We start from the raw sequence: 20373 nt of genomic DNA on the forward strand, positions 1-20373 counted from the left end.
GAAGGCCAGAGTTTTAGGTGTGAAGCAGAACAGTCCGATCATGGCTCCTTTGTACCGAGAAAACTTTCTGTCTTGATGATGCCCAAACACGAGTGTTCCAGTCACAGTTTGACTTGAACTCCCATTGCCCATTGTACAAGTTATTGAGAGGTGTAGCCACTTTGACAAGGTCTGGAAGAAAACTCAAGCTGTCACCCTCAGCTGAGAATAAGATTAACATCACAGTGGACTGAAAGGCTGAAGACCAAGAAAGAACCCCTGCTCAAAAAATTGACATCTTCAAGCTCGATTTGAGTTTGTAGCTGACCACATGGGCAATAAAAAAGCCTTTTGGATTGAATTTTTGATTGAATCAAATCTGTGTGGAGACGTAAAGGTGAGGCATTCAACTCCAAGAGCACTGCACCAACTGTTCTGCACCAGGCATGGAGGCTGTTTTGCTGCCAGTGGAACTGCTGCATTGCACAAGGTGGATAAAACAATGGAGGAGGACTACCACATCAAATCACCAGCTAGACAGCTGCAACATGGATAAAATTAAGTGTTATTACAGGACAGTTACCGCAAGGCTGGTTGTGGAATGGATAAAGCAGGGTAGCTTGAAGCTTGTAAATTCTCAATCCTAGAGGAAATCTTTAGACTGCCAGGAAATCAACAAATTTAACTATTAATTCTGCCAAAAAGAGCGATCAAATATCCAACTAAAATTCTGACAGAAGCTTGTTGATGGCAACCAAAGACATCTGCTGAAGGTGAAACTTGCTATGTGACATTTAACCAAATATTATTGTATTGTATGTAGTTTTTAAATTTTTTTTCAATTCTGTGTTGATTTCAGGAAATTATAAATAAAATTTTTTTAGAGTTGCCTTCGTTTAAAGTTGTATGTTGTACAATTATTCTGCCTCAGAACAGACCAGTTCCAAAAAAATGTATTTTAAATAAATAAAAGGGTCTGTAAACTTCTTCCTGAACTGTAAATGCTTCTCCTATTGCATGTATACCAGCTCAGTGATATTTAAATTCTTTAGCTATTTATCTTCTAGTTCAGACATTTATCACTTTCACACATTTGCTGTAGCGAAAAAAAAAAAGACTTAACCACAACCACAGCAGTTAGGTTTATATTTTTAAGCCTGGTACATTTTATCATAGCCAATTGAATTAAAATGGATTTTCAGTCACAGTATAGCTGACACCATACCATTTTAACGAATTACATATTTTTCAGGAAATAATCAACTTCAATTGCCGAAAGCTTGTGGCATCGATGCCTCTGTTTGCCAACGCTGATCCGAATTTTGTGACGTCGATGCTGACGAAGCTGCGCTTTGAGGTTTTTCAGCCTGGAGACTACATCATCCGAGAGGGCACCATTGGAAAAAAGATGTACTTCATACAGCATGGAGTTGTTAGTGTGCTCACTAAAGGGAACAAGGAAACCAAGCTGTCAGATGGGTCCTACTTTGGAGGTAATGAAGCTGTAGCTCCAAAAGTAATACAGTATTACAGTATATGGTCTCAAATGTATGCACACACTGACAAATATACACGCATCACTCAGTAGAGCAAATCCTCTTTCTGCTAGCATGAAGATTTTGTTGCAAATGAGCACAAGAAAAATGCATAGCTCAAACAAAGAAATGGATTTCTGTATTCAATAAGATGGTATATAGTTATTTTCCCTTTTCTGTTATGTGTCCACTATGAGGTGTAAGTGACATATAATGAGTATAAAATAACATCTATTTCATTTCTGATTAATATACAGCAACTGTGAATTTAGGAACGTCTGAAAGCAATCATGTTTATTGTAGCATTCATGAGAAATAAAAATTAATGATGTATTTCAAATATTCATTAATCCTAGTTGATATTGAGAACAAATGTCTAAAAGCTATGTCAGTATTAACACAGATAAAGCTTCTCCGATTCGAGTTACTGTAGGTTATACAGATGATTAGTTATGCAGGTGTTTATTATTGTTTTAACATCCTCACTAAATAAAATTAATTTAGTATTTTTCATATTCTTTGGAAACTTCTAAGTATTTTTTTAACAGATCTTTTCAAATTTTAGAATTTTTGTCCAAAAAAAAAAAGAACGTTTATTTGTTTAGCGTTTAATTGCAAAGCTTCTTTCAAATGGTTAAGATGTCACTTTATGGTAAAAGTATCAATACATTGGTAAATAATCCTCCAAAAATCATAAAAATATACAAAAAAGGAAATGCTTATGTGCAATAGCATAAATTATTTTGAGCATTAGATTCACTTTATTTTTAATGATATGATACAAATCAACTAAAATGCATACTATTTAAAGGCACTGTGAGATCTAATTTAGTCAACCTTAACCAAGTGGTAGAGTTGGCTTAATTGCTTAAACTTGAAAGTCTGACCCATTCATTTACAATACAATATAGTGACTGAAAATGTGCCCTACCAAAAAGTTGAGCAGAATGTTAGAGTTAAAATGAACAGTTGGCACTTTTTTGCAGTACTTTCTAGAACAAGGCTTTTAAACACAATCCATGTGGCTTTAAGGTCTAAAAAAAATCTACGATAGCAAGAAAGAAAATTCATAATAATCATTTAGATGTTGTCTCCTTTATTTGACTTTATGTGGAAAATTATCCTTTTTTCTAAACCATACAATTAATTAATAATGTCATAGTTATGTATTATGCATTTGCCTTAAATCACTTTCTATTATATTCTAGCATATTAACATACTGAAACATGAATTTCAGAATGACATGTTGGTGGGTGGCACATACATAACTCAACTCTGCCATTTGTTCGAAAATTAAATATTACAGTCATAAAATATTACCCACAGTACTGTGCAAAAAAGTCTGGAGTGACCCCTGATTTTTTCACATTTGGCTTCCAAAGAGCCAGTCTTTCTTGTATTTTTAATGTAGTCTTCAGAAATACTTTACCAGGCTTCCTGAAGGAATGTTTTTTATCTTATATTATTATTATCTATATTTTGCGATATATTGGCAATACTACTTCTATCACATTTCTTTGGTATTTTACCAGGTTTCCTCCTATCATTACTCAGGTTTCAGATTATTGTGAGAGACCAATTCCCTATTTTGAAATTGTAATGCGAAAAGTGACTAATGCCTCCTACTTCTATTTACTAAAACTGAGAATATTGTTAAAGTCATTTGAGGGCTTCTTAGTTTCTCTTAACATCCTTTATATTTTTCATTTTTACATTTTTATAAATTTTTTAACTGTCCAAGAGAAATGCTGCAGGCTTTCGGTGTTTCCTTCGGTGAATGCAAGTGTACTGTAAAACATCTGCTAAGATTTTAAAGAACTAAAGGCATTAACTTTTACAACAGCTTCATTTCAGGATAGCAAAAGCTTTGAATTGATATTTGTTAATTGCCCTCAACACACACCTAATTATCAGTTAGAACTAAAAAGTATGCTTTTTTAAATTTGTAATTATGTTGAAATCACAAAGGACTTTGAGATCAATCAGAGCTGTGGTTTTATTTTTGTCTTATTTTCTAATTGTTTATGATGATTTCTGAAAATACTATATTGTTCTTTTGAGCATTTGGATAACTGTAGAAAAAAGAAATTCTACTAAATAGCCAAGTCTTCTGAAGTCGTGCTCATTTATACGAGTGTGTAATGGAAATCCAAAATGAGTGCACATGGTCAAAGGTGAGCCATGTTTTTTTCTCTCATGATTAATGGGATTTAGTCACAATATAGACATACTGTAATGGCATTTGGTTCATACAGTGTCACTATATGGTTCAGGCTACTATGTAAAGCTAATGAGTAAAGCCACCGGTCCGCTATTAATTTTGGCTAATGTTCATCATGTAAGCCCCCTGGCCTCGCTCTGTGGGAACCCCATGCATAATTACAAAAAGAGGGCAAGCAATACATCTTTGAGCATGCCACAATTAATGAAATCCACACTTCAGGCATGCAGGGGGGGAATTTATGCCTTCCATCACAAGCATCCATCTTAACCAGGATCATACAGTATGATACAGTAATGTCAATGTTTGCATAGGTAAACTTTCTGTAAGTCATTCTATAATTTGGGGTACATTACACATAAGTTAGAAAAAACAATGTTCTATTTTTTTTATTTATGTGAAAAAATAATGGTTCAAGTTAGGAAATTCCCTCAGGGTAAAGCATAAACATATTTTTGAATGAATTTTTTTAAATGATGGTTTCACTACTTATGAAGCATACAGTAGGATGCACATAATGTTTATGTGATATTATAACATGCGTTCCCTTAATAGTGTTTAGGTAAAAAATATATTATTTTAAAGTAAATATTTAAATCATCGATAGACGATGTTAAGCGTATTTTCGTTTATATACAGCTCTGAGCTGTTTGCTTTTATGTAAAAACAGTGGTATAAAGTTACCCTTTAAAGTTAACTACAATGTTAAAAACTGCCATAAAATGCCAAAACAAATTGGGGTTATTCCACCAAATACTGATTACTTAATGTTATTTAGCCAAAGTTAATAATTTGCATTTTATTTTATTTCATTTATTAAAGCTCCTGATCTTGGGTTGTTTTGATGTGTTGTGATGTCATTTCCTTTAAATATACACTCTAAATAACAATATTTACTGTTAAACTTTGTATTGCGAGCATAATTCTTTCTAGAAGCGTGCTTGTATATCAATGCACTTGTATATAAAAGTGAATTTCCTCATAAGAAATAATGAAAACTCTAAGGATATGTTCCACAACCCAAAAATATCCTGACTTACTCACTCGCTTGCTCATCTTCTATATCGCTTTATCCTGTATTTAGGGTCATGGGGACACATATAAACATATAAAACAACTTTACTTGCACTTCAACCTTAAAAAGACTCGTGACAGAGCAGTTTCTCCATTAGTGTGTGTGTGTGTGTGTGTGTGTGTGTGTGTGTGTGTGTGTGTGTGACGTTTCCCGACAGAGCAGTGGTTTTGTTAAAATGTGTGTGTGTGCACATGTGTGTATGAGTGTTTTGTGCAGGCGTGTGTAGATGTGCGAAGATGAGCAAAGAGAAGGAGGGAGGGGGCTACTGTATAGGATGATTGTCCCACATAAACACACATGCATGCACGCACAAACACAAACACACACACACACACATTTTAACAAAACCACTGCTGTGTCGGGAAACGTCTTTAGCAAGGAACCTGTCGTATGTCACTCGCGCGGGCACACAGTAACAGAATTACTGCTTTCTGACATAGAGAGACTCTGGATCTTTAACAAGGAACCTCTCTAATGACACTTGGTTTTGCTAAATAAACTGTACACGTGCATACAGATGTTAACTATACGAGTGACGCACGTGCACTGAGACTGCGCATGGGAGATGATCATCCATAATCCCGTAGCGCACGGAAGAGATAAAAAAAAAATTAAAATAAAAATTAAAAAAAAAATATATATATATATATATCACTCAAAAAATATGTACTACTGTAATATATTACAGTAGTACATATTTTGTAGCATAAATAGTTTTAGAATTTTTTGTAAAAAGTAAATGAATGACTCATGCCATCATAAAGTTTGGGATTTGTAATTATTTCTCAACTGCATTATATAGCAGATTATATAGCTGAGTTTAATATTCAGGCTGATGCGATGGCTGAATATGTGTTATCGGGCAGCATTTCCTGGCACCAGTGCTGCGCTGGGAGAGCGGGAACCATTGGGAGTTAATGACAAACAGGAATTAGTCACTCATGAAATTAATTTGTGTGTGTGGAGGGGGGCAGGTGTTAAACAGGGCTGCTGAGCTCTTCCAGTGACCCTCTATTCGATGAATAAGGAACTGAGGAAGATGTTGAAATGAGAAACATATTTAAAATACACATAACGTTCTGAGCACCTCCACGTTAGCTTGGGTCCTGGTGGATATGTTTGTATTTGTAGATTGGAAACCTGGACAGGAAGATTTGCTATCACCTTATTTGATCTTTAATTTTTTTATTTTTTTATTGTATTGTATGTAAGTTGAGGTTTGAAAAGGCAATCAGCTGGGGCTTTCATTTTTCTTTTGTGTTTTTTTTTTACTTAGAACTGTTAAAGATATTGTTGTTTGTAAAAATTATTGTAATGTGTTAAAACAAAAACAAGTGGCAGTGGTGGCTCAGGTGGTTGAGGTTCTGGGTTACGGATGGTGGGTCAGGGTTTGAGCTCTGCCCTTGACAGGTTGCCACTGTCAGGCCCTTTATGAAGGCCCTTAACCTGGCCTCTTTTTGATCCTCTTGTACCACCAGGGATGTTCTTGCCCCTTGGCACGTGGCTCTGCAGGGCCTGGTGGTGTCCTGTGGTGTCTGGTGCCGGGATGTTGGCAGTGGATCCTTTAAGTGCTAAGGGTTGCGCAGTGGGGCCTCCATGGACTGGACTTGTTTGTGCTTCACATAACATGGATTGGCATCTTGGGAGCAGGCTGTGGTGCCCTGGGTGTTCTGGTGCCTTTCTCTCATGGCCTGCATTTACATTTTTTAATGATTCGAAAAAAACTTTCTGTGGGATTGGACCGGACAAGCTGGCCGAACATGGACAAGGGTAAGCCTTGGGAGGTTAAAATCATGTTTACTGGTGTATAGTTGGTGATAAATGCTGTATAGTTCCCCTGGTGGTGATGATATTACTGTGGTTCATTGGTGCATAATACCCAACCACTGAGATGAAGTGCAAATCCCAAGTCTGGAAAAAAGATGGGTTGTGACTGGGAGGGCATCCTGTGTAAAACATCCGATGTGGTGACTCTAAGAAAGAAGGGAAAAACCCAAACCCACAATAATAGAATGTGAAGGACAAACATCTACTCCATTTATACAAGCTGACCGTAAATGCACTCAACATTCATTAACAAAAAAAAAAGAGCTTTGGCATGCTGAAGCCTAATCCTTCACCCAAACCGTTGCCACAAATATTGAAGAACATTAATGTCTAGCATATAGGGTAGTTTCCAAGTCAGTTCCATGAAGACAAACTGTACCAAGGCTACAGTGGAAGAATTCAAACAGCCTTTCAGTGCCATGACCTCAACCACACGCTCATCTTTGGGATGAACTGGAACACTGACTGCACCCCAGGCCTCCTCACTTACTGTAGCAGCAGTTCCTGGCCTCATTAATGCTCTTGTGGCTGAATGAGCACACATCCCCTTAGCCATGCTCCAAAATCTGAAGCCATGCTCCAAAGTCTTCTCAGAAGAGTGGGGGGTATTACAAGAGCAATGGGAGTGTAAATCTGGAATGGGATGTGAATATTGTGTTCTTAAAAATCCTGCACAAGACTAATATCATGTCACAGTTTTGTTGTGTTTGTGTCCGGTTCCACATCCGCTAGACTCGGAAGAGTAAAGATCGAATGTGTTTCTTTCTAATCGGTCTCGCCATCTCTTGTCTCGTCTAATGTGATTGCAGCCACGTCACCCTTACCAAAGTGCAGTTAATCTGTGTCGAACTAGAGTCTTTTAGAGAGCTTTGCTACCAGGATGTGTTTGTGTGCATGTGTGTGAGAAGGTGTGATTTAGACCAAGATACTGTCTACCGAACAGCAGCTGTTACTTCGGGCTGGGAGTGTGACGTCGCTAGCCTCTAGCACTCGTGCTGTGGATCTCGATGTGATGAGGTTGGAGAAGAAGATGTGTTAATGCATGGATGGTGTGATGTCAGGCTATATTAGGCTCTTGGGGTGCTCACACACTCTAAAAGGTTAGTGTGTTCGCTCGAGCTGCTCGACGGAGATCTGAGCTGACAGAAATGCTCTGAGCGCAGGTGAGCTTAGCCGGTGCCGACCTCACACACCTCGACCTACCTCGTCTACATCTGTGCATCATTAAACCACTTGGAAACACAGACCAGAAATAGCAGAATAAAAGAAACTGTGAATGAAAACATTAGCAGCACCACTACTACTACCAGGACAAATAGACAGAGACTTACCTTTCTTGTCACAGGGGACAAACATAACAGCCTGTTAGGCTTGGCAGGAGGTTGGCCGATAATACAGTTTTGGATTCTGAGTGCACTGTAAGCCTGTTTAGGATTACATGCAGGATTTTATTTTTCTATTTGGTGAGTCACAAGCCAAGCTGAGTCAGAAAAGCACAAGAGTTCTGGTTTATAATGCGAATATGAAAGATGTACTGCGGTGGGAGGTTTGAGGTTTAAGCAAGCGGAGACTGGAGGTCACGGTGACTTCACGAAAACACAGCGGAATGAATCTGATTCTGGGTCAGTGCTGGGCCTCCAGGCTAGATCAGATACTGCGAAATGAAAACAGAGTCCGAGACTGTCAGGGTAAAGAGACTTCGAAACTATACAACGCTGCTGGAAAATTAGAAAAGTTTAGATGAGAAAAGTTTAGATCAGATTAGAATTTTTTTTTTACTTATCAAATAGTATTTTTAACCCACTATTTGTGTATCCATTTCCAATGTTGTCTTTCTTTTTTTTTTCTTACTTTTTATTACCTCAGTGTGGCACGGTGATGTAGTGGTTAGCACTGTCGCCTTGCACCTCCAGGGTCCGGGTTCGATTCCTGTCCAGGCTCGATTTCGGTCTCTGTGTGCATGGAGTTTACATGGTCTCCCCGTGCTTGGGGGGTTTCCTCTGGGTACTCTAGTTTCCTCCCACAGTCCAAAGGTATGCAGGTTAGGCTAATTGGCATTTCCAAAATTGTCCATAGTATGTGTGTGATAGATTAACACCCTGTCCAGGGTGTCCCGTGCCCCAAGTCTCCTGGGATAGGCTCCAGGTCCCTGTGACCCTGAATACAGGATAAAGCAGTATAGAAAACGAGTGAGTGAGTGATTGGTACCTCGGCATACAATTACCAATGTCAATCATATTTGGACATGTGAATAAAGTATAATATAAAATAAATACTCATTAAACCTCCCTTAACCTTAATTTATGATTCATCCTGGCACCGGATAACAAAAGTGAAAGAGTCTCCCTTTTCTTCTTGCTACCGTCCTTGCAAACATTCTTGGACCCATAATACTATGTCTTCACTAAATCTTGCACAAAATGCAAAAACAAATATGTGAATATATATGAATATATGAAATATATATGAAACTAGCTTCACTTGATGCAAACAAGTTTTGAACACCTCCTGGCTGTACTCGCAATCTAGCGGGTCCCCCTGCCACAGATTGCCCCAATACATAATAGCTATCTTCAAAGGCATTTCATTCAAATACGTTAGCAATGGTTTTCCTTTCCCTACGCTCGATTATGTAAATACAGTCTATTTCAGTAACACGATGGGATAAATTTTCCTAACAGCAGCAACAACACACACTTCAGTGAATTTATATTGCTTAAATATAGATATATAGAATATATAATATAATATATGTATTGCTTATATTTGCTAAAGTAAATATTTACTTCCTGCTCTCATCACACATATAAATGCACTCTGATGATATCACATCAAATCAAAACACCACGCTATCAAAAATAACAAACTTGTCAATATTCTTTCCATTTTTTTAGGCACAGCTAAAAAAACTAATAAAAACATCATTACCGGCGTTTGGTTTAGCTTGGTTCGGTCACTTGTTTTGCGAAAATGCTTTGGATGCCGAGGCTGATTTCTTGCATAATCTTAGTTCTAAAGGCTGTCGGGATGTTCATACACTGTACAAAGGTACAGTACTTATACATCTTGTCTTTCCTTTTTTTATTATTTCTATTATTTACATTCTAAATATCTTGCTAAATTCTGATTGGCTGCGGATGCTCTAGGTTTCTAACAAATCATAGATGAGACTGAATTCTTTAACCAATCAGAATGCAGAAGTAAGATTTCTTCACCTGGCACTTCCTATGTCCCTTAAGGGTCTTAGTCTTTCCTTCTTTTTTTCATTTTTTCTCTCCATAAGGATACAGGACTTACTCCTGTGCTGGTTAGAGCCGAATAAAATCCAACTAAAAATGAAAGTTCAACACAGAGGGCAATGCTTATCACATACTTCTTCCAAGACACAAGCTCCTTGAACTGTGGCACATGCGCCGTTAGGGCCAGGAACAAAACACAAAACGTGAATGAGTTGCTAAAGGCGCTACAATTGATGTGAGAGAAAGGGTGCACCCTTCCCGCTGAGAGCTCACAGCTATAGATGGCTGTAGTGGGGTTCAAGTTCACAATCTTTCGATGTTAGAGTGAATGCATTGCTGTGGTGCCGCTCAGGAGCGTGTGCATAACCAGCACAGAATCAGTTATACCTGAAGCGTTGTCGGGTCACATCCCAAATAATCTGTGCTTTCTTAGTCTATTATATTAGTCTATGATAAAATATTATATCGTGCTTGTACTTGGTTTCCGGTACTATTTTTATAGGAAATACAAAAAATAAAAACATGATAAAGAGTGATGATTTTGCCTCAGAATCTCTCAGATCTCAATCTGTTTGAGCATTTGTATGATGTCCTGGAATAACAAATCCAATCCAACGTATAGGACTTAAAAGACCTGCTAGAGTTCCTGCCTTAATCGATCTCAAATTATCTTAGCTATTGTCTTTCAGTCCCTTTATTTGTTTTTCAATAGGACCTATTAAAATTAATAAAAAGTTGAAATGGGTGCATTAGTGTTATGCCACTGAGACTAACTTATTGCATAATCCCATTGCTTTAGTATGAGCTCTTAATATTTACATGTAAAAGCCAAGACTTCAGGAAGGGCTTGGGCTCAAACCACCTCGGCCATCATCATTCACAGACATACAACCTTCTTTAAAGCCATTGAGATGTGGTTAAGAGTCCCATCACTGTGCTGTACCATAATTTTTCTTTCACTAGAAATTTCATAACAAGTCCCAGATTGACTTGAAATCCCAATTTATATATACATACCTCATCTCACTCTGAGTAATTGGCACTCAGCCACGTATGCACAAATCACTGAAACACACCCTGGCACACAAAGCCACATAAACATGCATCCGAGTACACAAATTGGACCCATGTCACAACTCGCCATGCTCAGACAGAAGTGGGTCAGGGATATTGGTTGTCCAATGGCCAGATGGGGCATGTAATACAGCGTGCCTGGTTCTCCTGCTCCTCCCTGGCATTTCTCATGTTGAGAAGGGGGCGGGGGGACTCGATCTCTGAATCCCAGCTGGGTCCTCACAGACCCTCCACATGCTGAACATTATGGGAATGGTGGAAAGCTTTAAGCTTCCCAAAGGTTTCCGTAGCCCACATGGAACAACACTGCGGATGGTAAACGGGGCCTAATTTTCCTGAGCTGCCATGACAGATGAGGTCTGCCAGCCCTCCATGCTCTGAAAATGGCATTAAGTGCTTCTGCTCTGGATTACAAAAAAATCTACAAATTATTGCTTTTTCTTTGATAGAAAGTTCTTACTCTCAGCTTGTTGAAAAAGCAAGGTGATGTTTTGACATAATACAGACTGTAATAGAATTCTTTCAACATTTATTGTAAAAAAAAGATAATCACATACAGCGTGAATGAAACCATAGAAAAGCATTCACCGCTGCCTCTTAAAACAGACAAACGTAATCTATTTTAAGAGGTAGAATTAAAATATCTTAGGATGAACATTTTAGTTTGTCGCCTTGCACCTTCAGATCCTGTGTTCGATTCCCACGGTCTGTGTGCATGGAGTTTGCATGTTCTCCCTGTGCTTGGTGGGTTTCCTCCAGGTACCCTGGTTTCCTCCCACAGTCCAAAGACATGCAGATTAGCCTAATTGGCATTCCCAAATGACCAGTAGTGAATGTGCATTTGAATATTGACCGGAGGTCATACCACAGTCGTACAAGATGGGAATAAATGCAATGGCCTCCACAATCCAGTTGGACTACAGAGGTTCCCAGATGGATGGATGAATATTTGGTCTAAGAACCTTTGTAGTCCAACCAGGGATCATGGAGGCCAGTGATAACTATTGGATGCCAAATGCTAGCCTTGGGTTTATTCCCATTATCACAACCGTGGCAGGACCCCCAGTCAACATTCACACACTATGGGAAGTTTGGAAACACCCATTAGCCTAATCTGCATGTCTAAACTCTATGCACACAGACCCTGAGATGGGAATCAACCCTGGAGGTGCAAGGCGGTAGTACCTACCACTAAATCACAGTGCCGCCAAATAATTGTAACATTCATGTAAAATTCTTTGAGCTCCAAATAGCTTTCTTGTCACAATCGGTACTGTATATGTCTTTTTTATATAGGCTAAAGAATAGTGAATAATGTTTCAGAAATTACCTATGACCTATATGCCCTCCATTTTCCCTAAGGTAAAAAAAAATTGGCACATGTAATGGCAGGTGGTTTGGACAAGTCACTTGCTGTCATCATTGCAGGTCAACAACCCTGCCGTGTGTGGCACTTACAAAAAGACTATAAGTTTGACAATTTATAACCACATGGCAAAAGTCATATTAATGTAAAAGTTTATTTTTCTATTTATTATTCTTTTTTAGCAAAAGTAACCATATTAAAGGTTTTCTAGTAGGATGTAATGCATACAGATTGGTTAACTACTTCAATAACTCCTGCCCATATTGCAGCTTTTTAGTGATAAAGTCAGAACGGCCAGATTGGGGTGGTTTGAACATGTTCTGAGGAGAGATAGTGAATATATCTGTAAAAAGATGCTGAGGTTGGAACTGCCAGGCAGGAGCTCTAGAGGTAGACCAAGGATGAGATTTATGGATGCAGTGAAAGAGGACATGAAGGTAGTTGGTGTGAGAGGAAAGGAAGCCAGAGGATAGGGTTAGATGGAGGCTGATGATTAACTGTGACAACCCCTAAAAGGGAACAGCCGAAAGACAAAGAAGAAGAAGAAGAATTACAACTTCTTAAAAACTCCTGGAGAAAATAGACATGGCTACAACCAATGTATTCCCCTTTGTCATTGGAGGTGTACTGTAGAAATTTGAATCAAGGCTGGCTGGACACAAAAGTAACAAATGGTTGGTCTCTGAAAGACAGAGCCACACTAGACAAATCTAATTAAGGAAAATTTGCAATACAGATTGAAATTGGAAAAAAAGACTGATTCAGAGCTCTTTTACATGGGGCAAGTCATAATCGCATCTATCCCAGGATTGGTTAAAATGCCCTACCTACTGTACTGTATCACGGTGCTTTTTTATAGCCTTTGCAATCAACAACCTTTATCCCTGAAATAATGTCTCATATCAAAATCCCGTATTATGCCACATTTTGGGTGATCTGAGTTATGCATATTTTCAGATTCTTGTTTCAGTAAGCTGCAGATTGATTACTGTATCATGTCCGGTTGCTGAGATATGCAGAGTGCAAGACTGTTTACCTCGGAAAACTCTATTTGAAATCCTATTTTTAGAATATATATTACAATTTTGTAGCCTAGTAAGAAAGGGGGAAGCCTCAGCCTCATTTTGAAGTCTTCATCAGGACTTCTCCGCTACAGCTAAAAATAACTGGTCTTATAAGAAAAAAATAACTAGAGTTGAAAATACTCACTTAGTCATCGTCTATACAGTATCGCTTAATCCTGTGTACAGGGTCGAGAGGGCCTTGAGTCTATTCCAGGAAACTTAGGGCACGAGGCAGTGTACAGCCTGCACAGGGTACTAACCCATCGCAGAAATACACACACTAAAGGCAATTTGGCCTAATCTGCATGTCTTTACACTTTGGGAGGAATCTAGAGCACCTGGAGGAAACCCAACAAACACGGGGTGGGAATCCATCCCAGACCCTGGATGTGCAAGGTGACAGTGCTAACCACTACACCACCATGTCGTCTAGCTTAGATTAAAAAAAATATATACAGTTGGTTAAAATGAACTAACATTTAATTCATCATATTGCCTATTTAGCGCTAAAAAAATCACGAAGTATGTACAGTATTTATTAAGCCTAAATTTCATTTATTAAATTAAAAATATGATACAGTATGTTTTACCTCGTGCACTCATAGTGCACTAATAACCATAATGCAAAACTAACCTTCTTTGGCTTAATACATGATGTACTGTAATATGACAGTTCACATGGGAGAAAAATAAAAATAATAAAAATAAAAACAATAATAATATATACTTTTTCTGAAACTTTTCTCCGGTCATGTACCTGCTAGCTTGCTATCTATATTAGCCTTGTACTCGCTGCACTGCACTGTTATTATATAGCTAAATAGGATTTTTTCGTAAAGTGCTGGAGAACAGTTCATACAAGTGCATGATGCTGCTGTGTTAAAGCTCTGAGATATAAAAGTATGTACACAGCCTGTGTGAGTCTGTGTGTGCTTGAGCGAGAGGGAGAAAGAGAGAGAGAGAGAGAGAGGCCAAGTGGGCAAGCACATATTTGGAGATAATTAAATGGCAGTCTTTGCCCCTTTTGGGAAGCCTAATGCCCTCCCATTAGATTTGTTTTGATGCCAGCTCTGCATCGATTTGGATGGCAATAAAACAAGACACAGGTGACAGTAATAATTCAGCAGGGCAGTGCTCAGGGCAGAGTGAGCCAAACCTGGTGCCAAACCAGACTGGATTGTGTACAGACCCCAAAAAATATCAATTCCAATTATATCTACATATATCTACATAGATTCTAAACTGATACAATGTTTGAGTACATATGGCTATAATTATACGAACATAGCCCTGATATATTTGACGATATGTACAGTACCAGTCAATTGTTTAAACACACCTTCTTATACCGTGATGTGAAGGTCAGCTATTCTGGAATAGTTCTTGCAAGAAGAGTATTGTCAAGTGCATTGCAAGACCAATCATGCATCATGGTCTAACAGTCTTTCCAAAACCTACCTCTGCTGCAGGTTACCAGCCTCAATAATGACCAGTTAACAAACCTCATATTAAAGCTGTTATAAATGGTTTATAAAGCATACATATCAGACACATCTCAATATCAACTATTCAAAGGAGATTACTGCATGTTCTTAATGCCTTCAGGATTGGTTTACAATGTAGAATGAAATTAAATTCAGAAAAGACCATGGAATTTACCTTTTGACTCGCAGTTTATATCTGTAAATATATCTATGTATCTTTTCTTCCCAGAGATCTGTTTACTGACGAGAGGAAGGCGGACAGCCAGTGTCCGAGCGGATACGTACTGTCGTCTGTACTCCTTGTCAGTGGATAACTTTAACGAGGTGCTTGAAGAATATCCTATGATGAGGAGAGCCTTTGAAACTGTCGCCTTGGATCGCCTCGATCGTATAGGTACGTTAAGACTCCCTCAAGAACATACACTAGATGGACAGAAGTGTTTGGCCATACCTACAATGACATTGTATCCAAATACATATACCTTAATATGGAGTTGATCACACTATGGCAGCCATAACAGCTTCCACACCATGTTCTTCCACACCGAACTCATTAAACCATGTCTTTATAGTCCTTGCTTTATTCAATGGAGGACAGTCGAGTTGGAATAGAGAAGGACATTCCTTAAACTCTTGTCACGAAGTTGGAAGTATAGCATTGTCCAAGACGTCTTGTTATGCTGAAGCATTAAGATTCACTTGGAATACGATCAATAATTAACATGTTTGTCCAAATACTTTTGTTCATATAACGTATGTTTGTACAAGTCCACTCATATGTAAATAGTCTTTTAATATGGTGCATTTGAAAACTATGATTAGTGCAGCCTTCCAATCAGTTAGGATTAGATTTGAAAGGTTATGTTTTGTTCATTTTAAAATCTTTATGTACTTTTTTGGAAGGCGTAAATACAAAATTGAATTAAAATCCAAGCTTTTTTCTTTTCTTTCTTTTTTTTTATTATCAGATGCCAGATTTAGATGGCTGCACCTGCTAAAGTGTTGTGCTGAACTATTGAGTGACTAGTTGTCAAAGTAAATTATATGGATTTCTTTCCCCAGTCAATTTGGGTTGCTGGAGTTTTTTTTTGCCCAGACGACTTCCTAGAAGTTCCTGCGTATAAGATCTTTAATGTCATATCAGCACTTTTTCCCTCCTGTTTGTTTGAAAATTTGGTGTGCAGTGTAGATTTTGCTCACTCACTTGTAATGTGGCAGTAAATAAAGAGTATCGTATAGTATCGTATAGTGGATAGATAGCAAGGTGTGCTGTGTGTCTGGTTAATGCCCGGGTGTGCAGTGTAATTTCCCTGTCAGTTTCTTGAGCCGCTGCCCTTATTGAGTCAGTCGGCTGAAGGCTGAGCAGCAGCAGCGTCTGGCTGTGTTACCGTTGTCACAGACTTCCATGTTTATCTGTCACCGCAGGGAGCCATATGGCCCTCGCTGTAAAAACACTGACACTCAGCCCACTCACTACAGCAGAAACAACAAACTGAATCATTTCCAACTAAAACAGTCTTCATGAGTCTATTGGCTTGTAACAAGACAGAACCACTTAGTGTATGTGTGTGTGTGTGTATGTGTGCGTGTTTATGGAACTACTTTGAAACTAGTGAAACCTTTCAAGAAACTACCCTATACCCTTAAAGCACCAACGTATGCATGTTCCAAGGCCATGTGGTTCTAAATCTTAGTCAAGTCTTGAAATCCCCCTTTGCACAGGTTGACAATTGCTTCCCAAAAGTTTTATTTTTACATTTATTTTGCTCACACTGCAATGTGGCAGTGTTTTAGGCTCCATCCCTATCCTGTCACTTTTCTCCTACCTAAAGTGCATACCTCTTCCAAATTCCTCCTGTGATTACTTTATCATACACAACATCATCTTTCTTTTTCTCATCACAAAGTTTTGTTCACTTTAAACGTGCATTACACAGTCTTGCTCCTTGTTCCGTTTCCTGATCGGATTTCTGACCTTGCTTGTGAATTAACTTTTGAATTATGGATTATTCTTGTTTGTTGTCTCATGCTGAGTTCATGCATTTGCATTTTACATCCTCATGTTCTGAATGATATTCTCCCTATTTGTAGACATTCTAAAATTCCAAATGAAAATTACCCCTATAAAAAAAATAAATGACAGAAAATGATTTCCAACTAAAGTTCAGTTAAAATCTTAAATCCTCAAGTTTAGCTTCATTGTAATTTAGCTTGCCTGCAAAGCATAGGTGACCCTTAGTGATCACTTTCCATCATCTTTCATCTGCACAATTGTTGTCACAAATTTTTGTCTATCACAGTTTCTTCTAAACCAATAGTTAGAATTTGACCAAACAAGCACAGTGCTTTTTTTCTTACTTTCTTTTTTTTTTTTTTTTTATCTGATACTTGCCATTGTTGGCTCAATGGTAGGTTTCTTATCTGGTTCAATTTCCACCCAATGCACAAACCCCAGCCACTGGATTTAGTGCTGTTCCAAAGCCCAGATAAAATGGGAGGGTTACACCTGCTGTGGCAACCCGTCGATGGAAATGGTTTAAAGACAAAGAACAACCATCCAATATACTCTATGGTTTAGTTATTTGGCTACACAATAATACCAAGTAACTTTAGAAGGTGGCACTTGTGGTAAACTACAGCTGAATGTCTGTCCAGAAGACACTTACATTTATATCTTACTGTACATCTGAGTAGTTGAGGATTAACCACTGAACTACTGTACCCCTGACTGTAGCCCTGCTTTAATTCTGAAGGTCTGTCTTGCATACTGTAGGTGTCATCGAATTCATCTCATATATTACTTCCTGAAATCAAACAAAATCAGTCAGTTTAATAAAGCATAATAATAAAAAAAGGTCACAACTATCGATGAAGTGCTCTGCTCTGCATTTGTATTTGCAGTTTTATGTAATAGTGTTTCCAACCTTCATCCAGGCTCTTGAGACTCATCATCTAACAACTACCAAAGATGGAAAAGACCCCTGTGTCTGAATGCCCTGTGTCTCTCGTTCTCCTATCAGCCATCAGCCCAAATTCGAGGGCATGTTTACTCGCTGATTACTTTCGCTCCCTTATCTAGCGTTCGACAGTAAGACCTAGTCAAACACAGACTGGCCTGCCTGCAGGAGCCATCACACCCCCTACCAGGCTGTGCTATTTCCACACAGGTCGCCCCCTTCGCTGCTATCAGCCTCTCAGCCTGGGGTATTCCCAAAGCTGTGGGCTTGCTGAGACTCAAGAAAAAGCAGTGCAGTGTAAAAGAACGGAATAAAAGAGGTTTTTAAAAAGACGCATGATCATAGCAGCTCTTTAATATTCAGCATGCCGCCTAAGGGTGAATAATGTCCTTTGTTTGGAGGTTATTCAAAAAAGGCATGATTAGAATTCAGCTTTTTTTGTGGATAAGAGAAGCAGTATGGGTGAATAAGCTAATGCTGAGCTTTGACCCAGGATTTCAAATAAATCATTTTCCAGGTTTATTTGTTGGACAATCATTTATTTATACAAGAAGGAACCTACATATCAGTTGGATATACAGTGTAGAAAAAAGCGAAGAAATTAGGTCTTTCATCTGTATCTGCATGTTAAATGTGTAATTGTATGGTCTATAGACTTAACATTCTATATTTCTGTCCATTAGGAAAGAAGAACTCTATACTGCAGCACAAGGTCCAGCATGACTTAAATTCTGGTGCCCTCAATTTTCAAGAAAATGAGATTATCCAACAGATAGTGCAGCACGATCGGGACATGGCGCACTGTGCCCACCTGATGCAAAATCAATGCTCCCCAGCTCCTCCATCACCTACTCCGGTTATTTGGGCCCCACTCATCCAGGCCCCTTTACAAGCAGCTGCTGCTACAACATCAGTTGCTATTGCCCTGACTCACCACCCACACCTGCCTCCCACACTCTTTCGTCCTTCTACCTCCTCTTTGGGCTCAACAAAAGAACCACAGCGAAACAGGTTCCAGGTTGTGCCCACATCAACAGCTCCAGGTTCAGCTGGAGACTCGCCTTCGAGCACTCCTCCAAAGCCTCGTTCTGGGCTGGACACTCCTCTACTTGCAACCTTCCGCGCACATCATTTAACAGGGCCAGGTGAATCAAGCAGTAGCACCCATCAGTCCTCCAGAGGCAGCATAAGCGGAGTTTCACATCCTGGGCCTGGTAGAACTTCTGCGATTACTACTAGCAATTTTTCCAGATCTGCATCTCCACCATGTAGTACTGCACAGCTCCATCCTCCACCCAAGTACAAGCAGCCATTCCCACCAAGTACTCCACCACTGTCTACTCACTTCCAGCAAGGCACCACAGATGCTGGGACCTTTTCTGGGGCAGCAGCCGATGGTGCAGTAAGCATTGCTGTGAGTGGAGCAGTGGGGGACATGTCAAGTGGATTGACTGCAAGTGGGTCTCCTGGGGGTCCATTAGTTGGTGTCACCTCTGGGATCTTGACCACAATATCTTCAAATGTTAGCCCTCTTTCAACTGGATCATTCAGCCATACCCAGAGTCAGCAAACACAAAATGCCAAACAGACATCCACATTTCATCAGTTTGCTGGTGGGGGTGGCAGGACTTCTAGTACATTAAACCTCTTCCATACACCCACAACAGGATCCCCATCCTCCACCATTTCCCACATCACTCCAGCCCTTGAAGGCTCTCCTTCATCAAATACACAGTCTTTTAACATACGGTCCTCCTTTTCCTCCCAGCTGCCTTTAGAAAGGTCAGCATTAGCATCTTTAGCTCAATACGGCTCAGCTAATGCTTCCCCCAGCTACACTCCTCTTCCACCCACCCCTACAGTTCAAAGTCCTGGAAGAACTTTCCGATACAGTGAACCCTCTAGTGCTGCAGGTTCCCACAGCTCTCTGCTTATGCCTCAGCATCCCTACCCTGTTCAACTACCCAGCTGCAACACTTCAGGAACTGAATCGCCGCTGGGCCGCTTCTCTGAAGATATGAAACTGTTGTCCGCCTCTCACCCCTTGCTAAGTGAAGAGGTAGCCCAGGCTATGGCTCACTCCTCCCCTCGATCATCTGTTGAGCCTGGCTGCCACCTTTCTCCTTACTCTTCCCCAACGCTGATGCCTAAGCCGTGCAGCTCCATATCGGGGCACTTTCCTTCCCCTTTACAGACTTCTCCCTGTACACGTCATCACACCCCAAGCATAGGGACGTCACCCTCCTTTCCATTCCGCAGAGCCTCAGAGGCCCATCCTTCTGAACTGGAACCTCTTTACACCAAACTTCCCTCCAATTTGTGAGGTTAGATCACACCCTCCTTTTCACTCATGGACCTGTAACTAAGTAATAACAATCCTTTTTTTTGTGTGACACTATTATTATTATTATTATTATTATTATTATTATTATTTATCTAGATGACACTGTGTTTTAACTTAATTTTAGGATATCTAAATATTACTGTGATTTAAAAAATGAAGGTGTAACCACATAAATTAGAAACGTAGATCACTTGTTTTACTTTGTCA

The 20373-nt window shown here is 39.3% G+C and overlaps 1 protein-coding gene across 1 annotated transcript in view; it reads left to right on the forward strand.

The window, feature by feature from the left end:
• Positions 1 to 20145, forward strand: part of hcn4 (hyperpolarization activated cyclic nucleotide-gated potassium channel 4) — a 112800-nt gene extending 92655 nt beyond the window's left edge. Inside the window, exons 6-8 of the mRNA XM_053500500.1 lie at positions 1232 to 1472; positions 15095 to 15259; positions 18506 to 20145. Of these exons, the coding sequence (XP_053356475.1) occupies positions 1232 to 1472; positions 15095 to 15259; positions 18506 to 20145 (2046 nt within the window). The remainder of the gene's footprint in view (positions 1 to 1231; positions 1473 to 15094; positions 15260 to 18505) is intronic.
• Positions 20146 to 20373: the final 228 nt, after the last annotated feature.

Source organism: Clarias gariepinus, chromosome 7 (genome assembly GCF_024256425.1).
Source record: "Clarias gariepinus isolate MV-2021 ecotype Netherlands chromosome 7, CGAR_prim_01v2, whole genome shotgun sequence".
Lineage (NCBI taxonomy): Eukaryota > Metazoa > Chordata > Actinopteri > Siluriformes > Clariidae > Clarias > Clarias gariepinus.